Source organism: Cyprinodon variegatus, unplaced genomic scaffold (genome assembly GCF_000732505.1).
Source record: "Cyprinodon variegatus isolate N-32 unplaced genomic scaffold, C_variegatus-1.0 Scaffold435, whole genome shotgun sequence".
Classification (NCBI taxonomy): domain Eukaryota; kingdom Metazoa; phylum Chordata; class Actinopteri; order Cyprinodontiformes; family Cyprinodontidae; genus Cyprinodon; species Cyprinodon variegatus.
In genome coordinates, this window is record NW_015150888.1 from 453,298 (window position 1) to 465,057 (window position 11,760).

The 11,760-nt window shown below is 39.6% G+C and overlaps 1 protein-coding gene across 1 annotated transcript in view; it reads right to left on the reverse strand.

The window, feature by feature from the left end:
* Nucleotides 1-2,176: 2,176 nt before the first annotated feature.
* Nucleotides 2,177-11,760, reverse strand: part of osbpl11 (oxysterol binding protein like 11) — a 16,810-nt gene continuing 7,226 nt past the window's right edge. Inside the window, exons 6-13 of the mRNA XM_015388796.1 lie at nt 11,148-11,346; nt 9,879-10,024; nt 9,224-9,364; nt 5,173-5,635; nt 4,651-4,837; nt 3,545-3,727; nt 3,319-3,472; nt 2,177-3,242 (exon numbers count right to left, since the gene is read on the reverse strand). Of these exons, the coding sequence (XP_015244282.1) occupies nt 3,171-3,242; nt 3,319-3,472; nt 3,545-3,727; nt 4,651-4,837; nt 5,173-5,635; nt 9,224-9,364; nt 9,879-10,024; nt 11,148-11,346 (1,545 nt within the window). The 3' untranslated portion in view covers nt 2,177-3,170. The remainder of the gene's footprint in view (nt 3,243-3,318; nt 3,473-3,544; nt 3,728-4,650; nt 4,838-5,172; nt 5,636-9,223; nt 9,365-9,878; nt 10,025-11,147; nt 11,347-11,760) is intronic.

Below are 11,760 nucleotides of genomic sequence, written 5' to 3' on the forward strand. Positions count from 1 at the left end.
GGGGGGACATTTTGCTTTACTATAGACAAGCCATGATCTGCTTATCTGTTCTCCATTTTTCATTTGGATGAAATAATAGCTGCATGAATCATGACAGCAGACAAGATAGAGGAGAGCAGGAGGCGGGGTTACCAATCTACTTGCTCTGGAGAGCAGAGTTCGCTGCTTTTAGATGTTCTCTCCAAAGTCTCCAGGAGCAGAAAAAAGTCATTAGATTTGGCGCTAGGCGCTTTTTAGAAAGTGCTAGAGGGGTCTGAAAAGTGGCTAAATATAGCAACTAAAGCACTAAGTTGGCAACACTGTTCTTTGCATCGTTTGTTTTCAAATGTTTGCTGCTGTCTGTTTGGACCTTTCTGAACATGTGCAGCAAATGGACTGATCCAATATGGTGGACACTGAATGGGGGGCTGAGACACAATATTATATGCATCCTGATGGCATTTAAGTATTTTTGTCAAAAACATAATGTGCACAAATAGGTAATAGCAGTATTAAACATAATTTACATATAAAAGGAGTTTTATGGGCCCCCCAGGAACTTGGGGCCCTAGGCAACTGCCTAGTTTTGCCTAATGGTAAATCCCCCCCTATGAATAGTTATGTAGCATACGCTTTAAACAAAATTAGGTTTAGCGAATTATACCGGGTGTAAAACAATGAATCAAAAGAACGCCAGTTAACACATTTTACACAATTTTATTGGATTATGCTCACACCTCTGTTTCTCTACATCAGGTCTCCATCAAGATCAGTGCATTTCACAAATTAGCATGACAAACAAAATGTCAAAACCTGGAATAAAAAGTGTCCCCTCCCCCCTTTCATTTACAAGCACTGGTTCTTTCAAAAGAAAAATAGAAAACACAACAAAACAGAGCAGACATCAGTGCATCATCCAGGTAAATAAATGGTGGAAAACTCTGTGCACCTTCTGGGGGGGAAGAAAGAGATGCACAGGAAAGAGTCATGTAAGGCACCAGGACTGCAGAGGGAGTAGCTTATCGATGGCCGAGTGGACTGACCCGGCTCTGACGGGCGCTGCTTTGAGAAACCGCTTCAGCCGGGAGAAAAACTAAACCAATCACAGTGTAAGAAAATTTACAAACAAAAACAAAAGACAGACCAAGCAAGCTTTTTTACAAATATCAGCTTTAAAAATAAGAACGATTAAAGCACAGGGAAGCGCACGTTCATAGAAAATATTCATCGCATTACAAAACAAAAAGTTCAGGAGCGCTTCTGCAAACCGATAAAAACACGGAGAGACTTTATCACCATGCAGGAGAACATCCGGGAGCACGTTTAAGATGCATTCACATTTATTTAATCAAATCTACTCTACTGCATGCCGTCTCAGCTGTGGGGTAAATACATCCTCCTGAACGGGCTCTTTCCGGTTAGATTCTTACTTTTATCAAAACTTCCAGGATGTACGCACATTTTTATAAAGCTAAACGAAGAAAACCGTTAATAACTGGTGGAATCGGATAAAAAAAATGTCATTTAAACATTTTAAGTCATCATAAACATGTGTTAAATGCTCTATTATCCAGCAGCACCAAAACATTACCTGCGAGTAAACAATTTATTTAAACCATGTTATTTGTGTGTTAATAACTACTTATTACATGTTTATTAAGGCTAACAAATGTTAAATAACGCTATTAAACGTTAACATGGACAGATATTAACGCTAACTACTGTTAACTAACGCTAACAAATGTTTATTAACCTCTAAAATAAATATATTAAGGGGAAGCAAACCTTGATCATTTGAAAACAGTGTAAAGTTGGATCCAAACTATAAAACATTTGAACGGAATTGAGTATTTATAAATGGTAAATAAGCATGTAATAAATAATTAATAAACCTAATGGCGTGAAATGCTAATGCTTATTTGCTGCGAGTTAATAACATGCTTAGGGCTTTGTCATTAGTAGGATATTATTTATACAAGGCTTTAATACCAGTAACCGCTTGTTAAACGTTGCATGTACATAAATATTAAGGTTAATTAGCATGATGCATTAATAATCAAAGAAAATTCAATGATTGTGTCAGTAAAAAAAAAAAAAAGGTGCAATAACCATTCATCATGTGTTTATAATGCTAATAAATGCAGACATTTAAAGCACATGTAAGCGTAGAAACACTAAATAAATGTGTGAAGTCAGGATTTTTCCTTTTTAGCATATTGTTCTTTCAGACAGGAAATATACTTGGTTTTCTGTTGCCAGTGATTGACTGATGTCATTTACTATTTTATAATGCTAACAAATGCTTTTTAGGTGGTTTTGAAAGTAGAATCTGCAGAATGATTAAATTGCACTTGAAGATGCTTGGTTAAGAGAATATAGGATGATTGGACAACGTCGAAGTATGACGTTTTAAGTAAAATAATACGACAGGATAAACGTTAAAATTGAATAAGGGGAGGGGGCAGGTAAAGAAAAAAATCATTTTTATTGGGGAAAAAATTAAGATTAAAGATGAACATTCAGACAAAGAAAATAAATATTATGCGTAGATGGAAAACAATCACAGAATAAAGACATTTCTGCAAATTGCTCTGCTTGTAGAAATGGTGAATAAAGCGGTTATTTATAGGCCAAACTTTGTCATTCCTGGTCATAAATATTGATTAATACCTTTAAAATGACTTTAAGGGTCATTTATGTAAATTCATAAACCATATATTTATTTTTACCAACTAATCATCCCATTTATTTCCCGTAAAAAAAAAAAAAAAAAATTCAACCTTATTATCCAACGTCCTCCTCTTTCATTTAATTTCTCCGTCTAATTTAAGATAAAAACGGACTCTCCTGTCGAACACTCGGCCTGATCTTTCCTACTAAATGGATGCTTGGTGGCTCTACTGTGGTTATTTCCGGAACAAACGTCTTCCTTTTATGAAAGCAGAGCAGAAGGTGAAGAAAAGACTCAAACCAAGCAACATTCATCCAAACCGTCTTAAGGCTGTAAGTACCTGTACAAGAATATGTTTTCACCAGCGTTTAGTTATAAAATCCCCCCCCCCCCTCCAGCTCAGCAGGATGTAACCTTGTTCTGTGAGAATTCAGGCGTCACCCGATAGGCCGACTCTCCCCATGCGGCTTCAGCAGGCCGCAGCTTTCACATCCCAGCCCGCCATTTTCAGCCCTCCATTCTAAAGACAGGAAACGTAGGACTTGGATGCAGAGTTTTTCCAGAGAGGTTTGCGGTACGCCCAGCCTTCGCCCTGGAGGGGAGAAAAAACGCTTAACAGGGGCGCAGATGATCCATCGCAGACAAATATGGGTGGAGATGTCGCTCACCTCCTGATCGAAGTATCTGGTCCTCCATGGTGTTTCTGTCTCTGCGCGGTGCCTCGCCTCGCTACGCTGCCGTTCCTCCAGAACCCGTTTGTGCTCGGTGGCTTTCTCGATGTCCTTCTGCCGGAGGGCCTCCGTCACGTGCTGCCATAGTCGCCTGCAAGAGGAAGGAGTGTGAGATTTGCTTCCCCCGGGAGTTTCTCCACACATCAGAACCAATCGGCCCGACCTGGACTCAGTCGGAGCTTGCTTCTCTATGGGGCGGACCCGCTTCCTTATGACGGGAAGCTTGGTGACGTCCACCACCTTCGTCTCTCCGCTGGTGTAAATGAACTCCAGCACGCCGTTCCACTCGCCCTGCACTCGGCACACCACCGCATTGGTGGGGTTGTGCTTCACCTCCGCCGTCACCCTGAAAAACAAACAAACATACATTTCTTAAAACGAAAGACAAAGATGGAAGCAAACTTAATAACAGTTTAGTTCATGATTTTGGTATACGATAACCTAAGATGTCTGAAGAGAGATCATTTTCACCACAAATGACGCAATGTTAAGGGTTTATTAGCATTAATGTTGTATTATTATAGTTTATTACCGTTAACTACACAATAATAGCACTTATCAACAATATGAGTGTGTAGTTAATGTTAATAAACGATTGCTGTACAATAATCCATAAGTCTTGAGAAAAACTGAACACAAATGAACAGTAAATAACTTTATATATATTATGTAATATATATATATATATATATATATATATATATATATATATATATATATATATATATAGCAGTAAAGACAGCAATAGATCATTTATTACCACTATAGGACATACCAAAAAAGTAAAAAAAACAAGTTTGAAGACGTTTTGCTTCCCATCCTGGAAGTCTAGGTTCCTAAGCAAGACCCTTAACCCCACACTGCTCCCCGGGAATGGGAGGGTTAAATGCAGAGCTAAATTCCTCCAATGTGAGATCAATAAAGTTATTATATCAATTATAGAAGCTAATAACTTTACATAGTAAAAGTGCTAATTAATGCCAAATTTACATTTAACCTGACGACAACAAAACTCATTAAATAGCTGCATATATGATACCCTAAAGGCAAATCTAACTAAGAAACTCACATTTAAGTGTCTAATATTGTTTGATGCTAAATGCTACGCTATTGAACAGCTAACCCTTTAATAAAGGTTTATACTTTTGATGGAAATTGATTACATTTGCAGTTACAATTTAGTAATTTACTTGGAATAAGAAGTAGAACGTAAACAAAAAACAAATAATATGTAAGGATTGAAACCAATGCGGCGGAGTGGGGACGTACTTGTGTAATTTACCGCCGTAGAAAGGTTTGGTCTGGAAGGTGATGACGGCGGAGTAACCCGATTTGTTGCAGCTGATGTTGACCTTCCCCCCCAGCTCCACCCAGGGAACAGTGAGGATGGAGCGGGCGTAGGCGCAGGGCAGCGTGAACGTGTACTCTTCATCGTGCTCCAGCAAATGTAAACAACCTAGACAGGACAGATCAGGAATTGGACCTGGATGAATCCTAGAAAGGCAGTTGTAGTCCACCCTGAAATAAGAGGCTGTGAATTCAATCCTCTCTGACTGAAAGGCTCATTAATTACTTAGAGTTGCCATTAAATATCTAAGAGGGTATCTGTTCTTTTCAGTCTGTATTAAGTACAGAGAAATGTCCAGTTTCTACAGCTTGATACCTTTAGGAAATCAGTTCTGTGAGATCTAGCTCATTGATCGGAAAGGCAGATTTCTAGAGATCATCTTAAAGACCCAAATTAATTTGAGGATTTTCAGAAATAAGAAACAAGATGCGACGTTCACTGACCTTCTCCGATCATGGACACGCCAATAGACATCCCCATGAACTTGCTCTTGGTCCACACGTGCGTGTTCACACACATCTGCCTCTCCTGGCACTCTGCGTAGAAGCCGGACACCGGCGGATGATGGGACACCTGCTCCGCCACGAAGCGCACCTGGTAGGGCTCCTGGGTGTTGGTGGAGGGGTCCGGACCTCCCTGCGGGGGCTCTGTGGAGGCCTCCGCCGTCCTGGGGACCCTCCAGGAGCAGCGGAAGGTCTCGCCGATGATTGGGTTGTAGGGCTTCTTGGCGATGGCGCCCTTGCGGCCCTCGTGGAAGGATGTGAGGTAGTACTCTACAAACCGCACCATGCGGTCTTCGGGGCTGGTCCCGTCGGTGATGGCGACGAAAAGCTCCGGGTGGGACATGAAGTCGGCGTACATTTCCAGCAGCGAGCGCTTCTCCAGGATGAAGGTGGGGAGAACCACCTGCGGGAAGATTTCCAGCAATGTTTTCACAAGACGATCAAGTCAAGTCAAAGAGACAACACTGACATCTTGTGGTCAAAAACCGACATTCCCCCCATCATTTGGTGAAGACAAAAGAACCTGATGATCAAAACAAAGAAATCCCAGATGGTAGATTGTTGGATCTTTATCAATTTCTTTTTGAAACCATGTAGGTCCCCCACTGTCTCAGGGCTTGCACAGGATTTCTACAGGATTCAGGTCTGGGGGATTCTTGACAAGTCTCATTGGTACCTAGGCTACATTTCCGGGCTTGGAGTTGGAAATAAAACTAGAAAGACCTTTGAAAGTCCGAAATCCAAGGAAGGGTTGATGTAAAACTCATTCAAAATGGATACGACTAGCATGTTAGCTAGTTGAACTTTCCTGCTTTGTCTGTTTGCAGTAGTAGGGTCAACTAACTTGTTTACATACTAAATCCCATATCAAAGAGGTTTCTAGAATGTCCTTCTTTCATCTGCGGAAAATTGCAAACATTAGAAATCTCCTGTCCATTGGTGATGCTGAGGAACTAGTCCATGCATTTGTTACTTCAAGGCTGGACTATTGTAATTCTTTACTCTCAGGAAGTCCACAAACTGTAGTTAAAAGCCTTCAGCTGATCCAAAATGCTGCAGCCAGAGTTCTGATGAAATTTAAAAAGAGAGAGATCATATCTCTCCTATCTTAGCTTCTCTTCACTGGCTTCCTGTTAAATCCAGAATAGAATTTAAAATCCTCCTTCTCACATATAAAGCCTTAAATGGCCAAGCTCCATCTTATATCAGAGATCTGATTGTTCCTTATGTTCCTAACAGAGCACTTCGCTCTCAATCTGCAGGTTCACTAGTGGTTCCGAGAATTTCTAAAAGTAGAATGGGAGGCAGATCTTTTAGTTATCAGGCTCCTCTCCTGTGGAACCAACTACCAGTTTTAGTCCGTGAGGCAGACACCCTGTCTACTTTTAAGGCTAGGCTTAAAACGTTCCTTTTTGATAAAGCTTATAGTTAGAGTGGCTCAGGTTATCCTGAGCTATCTCTATAGTTCTGCTGCTATAGGCTTAGACTGCTGGAGGACATAGGGACCCCTTTTTCATCATTCTGCTTTATTCTCTCTTTATTCTCCTATTCTGCAGAATCTGTTAGTTCAATCTCTAACGTTCTGCTCTCTCTGCTTTTTCTCATGGTAGCTTCATCTGGTCTGTTCCTGTTTGGCTGTGACTCCATCCTGGAGAGAAATATCAGCTGTGATGTTGAGCTGAAGATCGGCCTGTTTTCCAGTGTAGTCCTGTTTCTCTGACTGTGACTGGCAGGATGTGCTCTCTTCAACCTCTGACATAGTGTTTGAGATTGCCTTTGAGTCAATGAGTCGATGCAATCAACTGGTTTTCCTTAGATTGAAAACTTTGAATCAATCTGGCTGTATGATCTGTTGAACTGTAAAATGCCTTGAGATGACATGTGTTGTTAATTGACGCTATATAAATAAACTGAATTGAACTACCGTTTACACAGTAAGTATTAACGCTGTTTTAGTTAGCGGCTTAACTAGTCACAGGCAGACGATGGGCAATACAAGGTTCCAAAAGTACAAACTAGAATGCTAGAGATTACTTTAACTTGAAATTACCAAGATCCAGGTAAATCTATCACAGCTTAAGACTAAAGGTGAAAAATACTCATTTTTATTTCGGTTCATTTCAATCTTGAGATGCTAAATCTATTCTAAGTGTCCAGGCAGATATCGTCGGATTGTCATTTTAAACGTCATTGTATTCAAAGAGTTCACGGTGGGTGGTAACGGGACGTCCCATAAACCCACAGACCTCCTGTTGTGCCTAACTGTGGTTATGAGGTTAACTTGAGGATTTAATGCAAAAAAACATTTTAAGTATCTAAAACTTATCTAGAGTTTAGGTCATTAAACTTCACTTTTAGCGTTTAAGCTTATAGTTAGCATCTCCTGGTTCTTCACTGAGACCCCGGGGCGCTACAGCCTTTACTTCCAAGGGGACAAATCCTCCTCACTTTAACAGATTGGTCTCTACCTGCTTTACCGTTCTCCATGATGGAAGGCTTGGGTCAATATCTACATTTACATGGACACAATTAATCAGAAGTGTCATGAAAACAAGTCAGACTGAAGATTCTAATCCTGTTCAGTCCGATTAGAAAGAAATTTCATTCCGACTGAGAGAAGTTTTATCCATTTGGGGTCTATGTAGACACCCTCTGTGTATGTAACACAAGCTTGATGTTTTTCTTTCCACTGGCTCCTGATGGAGAAGGTGGCTCTAAATGGAAAGTGCAGATTAGTTTTAAGTCTTTAGTTTTAGTTTGTAATGTTTTTTTTTTTTTTCACAGAATTTAGGGCATCAATGTAGCTCCATACTTACAGCCCATTTGTCAGAATACCAGATTTACTTTATGAGTTTTTCTGCCTCTCTTATTTTAATTAACTAGCTTAAACAATTTAAGATTAGAAAGTTGATTTGCTTGTGAGCATAAATGTGTTTAAATAGGTGGTGTTTAGAAGAATTTTAGCAAATGGAGACATTTTATCTATTAAAAAATTTAAAATAATCAACTGGTTACAAATTACTTTACTTTTTATAATGGGCTTTAGGACTAAAAAGAAGGCAAGGAATGCATGTTCATCAACTAAGGCTGCAAAACTTTTGATTCACTGGAAAACACAGCGCGCAGATGTTACACGCTTTACATCAACAGAATATAAAGTAGAGAAGAAGAAAAATACTTACACAAAAAAAAAAAACAAAAAAAGAGAAGGAACTTAAGAGGAACCCAGAAACGTTTCATTCTCCATCAGCTTCAGTTTAGCTTTCGTGTTGAAAATCAGGTCAACATGTACCTTTTTATAAGATATGTAGATAATACATGAGAACCAACAATGTTTGGACCTTCTCTCTGTTTAAGTGAGCGTTATAGATCACCTATCTTTAACATGGTTTATACAGGAATGGGTAACTCTAATTTAATGCATTTTAATGCTTAGAAACAACTTTAATGCCATTAACAAGTACCCCTGACTCTCATTTATATAATATATATGTGTAACACAGCAAAAATCATCATCTTAGGCTGCAGCCATGTCCCCAATTCCTCGTTTTCCAGCCGTTTTTTGTTGAAATTCTCTAGCGTTTTCTCCGTCTTGAGCTTGTTTCCCGAATGTACGGCTTCACGGTCAACCAGAAGCAGTTTTTTTTAAAAATAAAGCTTTGTAAAATGCCACGATAGTCACATTTATTTAATTTTAATGCCAATTAAGGCCTTAATTTAAAAAATAATAATATGAGTTCACCTTCATCCTGGAGACTTTTAATGACCTGCGGTTTTAGTTTTTTTTTAAGTTTTAATAACAAAACCTTGAGAGAAACAAATTTGTTCATCCAAGTTTCAGGAATTCATCTTTTTATGCTCATAAAGCAACAAAATTTTAATGAAAAACAACCTTTACATTTAGAAACAAAAAAGGATTCAAGTCAAAAATCCTCAAATAAAACCACCTAAAGAAAGAGGAAACCGGATCGGTCGAGGTTCTTAGACGTACCCGTGTGAGGTCCATGCCCAGCTTCAGCTGCGACAGCAGGTGCAGGATGACGCTGCGCTCCTCCTCCACAGCTCCCAGGTCCTCCTCCTCATCTGTGAAGGAGTCCTCCACCTCCTCCTCAGGGTCGATCTCCTCCTGCTCCTAACAGACGAAGAGAAGAAGATAAACGGTCTCTTCAGCGTCTCTAATTTCATAAGCTTCATCAAATAAAATCTATTATTTTTTATCGCATCCCATTAAACAGATTTATTTTGATCTATTAGTCAAGATCAACCTGATTCTGACCTATTTGGAAATAAACTACAACACCTGCATCAAAGCTTCCATCAGCATCAGCTGATCAGTCCCATAACTTATTTATTTTTTGATGAAATTCACTGATTTTCTAGATTTTAATGAAAACTTTCTATTTACTCTTTTTTAAATCTGACTTTTTACCTGACATTATACATATATAAAGCGTTTTATTTACATAAAACAAAACAAAAAAGATTAGAAAAAAACGTTTCAGTCTCTCAGGATGCCATTAAACAATAAACTACATTTCCCAGAATTCATTCTTAACATCCATTGAAAAACAAACCCTTTTTGTTTCTTAAATGCTCTATAAAAGCAGTTTTCATGGAGGACCTCCACAGCGGCTCGGTTTTCTTACCCCAGAGAAGCTCTCAGACTCAGGGGGGCTGAGCTCCAGGCGCCCCCCCTCCGGCGGGGCCTCCCCCGTGGTGAAGTCGCTCAGAGAGCTGCTGCCGTTCTTCAGGATGTCGGGCACTTTGGGCTCCAGCCACTCGATGGTGGGTCCTGTGGAAGATGAGGATTCAGACGCGCTCATGGTTCTGGCGCCCCCGCCCCCCCACCCCGTCCCCACCTAACACCCCCGCCCTTCTACCCCCCCGCAGCAGAAACAGAGAGCAGCTCTGCGAATATCCACCTGCTGCTGCTGCAAGACAGATAGCTGCTCCTACAGCAGCTGATCCGTACCTGAAGGGAGTCACCTGACACCGCCTGTGGAGGCAGCCGTCAGGAGACCCTGACTCCGCCCCCTTCTAATCTGATTGGTGCATCTGCATCAGGTAACAGGAACGCGTTTACACTTTCCAAGGCGAACTGTAGAGAAATCTGTCCTCTAAAGTTCAGCTTACTGTTTATTTAGGGACCAACTATGGAGCCAGGTAGCAACTTTTTAGTTTTTTTTTTTTTTTTTTTTTTTTTTTACAGATTTGATATTTTTAGTTTTTGTCTTTCCAAATGTCTTTTTTTCAAAGTTTTTCTTTGTTTTATTTTACTTTTTTTTTTCTTTTCACATTTATTTTATTCTGATTTTGAGTTTTACATTTCAAATTTTTTATATTTTACATATTCCACATATTTTAGTTTAAAAAATTTATTTTATCATTTCTTCTTTTTAATTTCAGTTCTTAGATTCAGTTTTTCCAGATTGCATTCTTTAAAAATCACATTTCTTTCCTTCACTCTTCCCGTCCCTCCAGAAGTAAAGAGAACGTCAATTGGAAAATGCAATCTGCAAAATAATAATAAAAAAATAAAAAAATAATTTTTCTCTTCTTCTTTAAAACATCAGAAGTTTTGAAAAATAAAACAAAATATGAGAAAACAGCAAAGTCACTGTGAAAAACATCTTTTTTTTTCTTCAATAAACTACTTTTCCTTTGTTTTACCTCGTTTATAAAAAGTGTTTTTTTCAACAATAATGGAACAAATTTCCCTCCATAACCAAGCGCAGCACCTCTTGCTGCTCAGAATGTTCCGGTTAATATTTAACGGCAGCAGATCTAATTACCCTTCCACCGCCCCCCCACCCCCACCATCAATAATGCAAGATAATTCCAGCAAAGCTGGACGCTCTGGTTTTAGGTGAAGCTCTTGGTGTCGGAGGCCATGATTTTCATCCTTAAACACTCACCTCCCAGCGAGGCTCTCTGGCGGGCCACCTGCTGCAGGTGCAGGATTTGCAGGCACTCGTTCAGGCAGCTCATGGTGGCCATGGAGGTGGCCTTCAGCATCAGGAGGTCCTGGTCCAAAGGGGAGAGGCCGGGGGCCGCCGGCAGCCCCTCGATGCTCTGGATCAGGTCCTTGTGTTGGCCCTGGGCCTGGCTCATCATCTGGACACAAAAATCAGATCTCTACGTTCACATTCGCTTCGTTTATTTGGGGATTCAAATCAACCTGAAGAGCTGCTGTTTTCACAACAGTACGGGGTGAATTTTGTTTCATTATTATTGCAAAAAGAACAGGTTTGAAACTTGGAAAAAAAAAAAAAAAAAAAGTTAACAATAAATTTGCAGTTTTCCGCTATTGTTTTTCTAATCCATTTTTTAAATCCCTTTCTACAGTTTTTTTTTTTTTATTAATTTGTTTCTTTAGATTGAATTTTATCAATGTCTTTCTTTCCAATTGCGTGATACAGACCACATTAGGAAATTTAATTTCTGAGCTATAATTATATAGATTATATAGAGAACAATCTGACTCTGAACACCAAGAAAACCAACGAGCTCATCATAGACTTCAGGAGG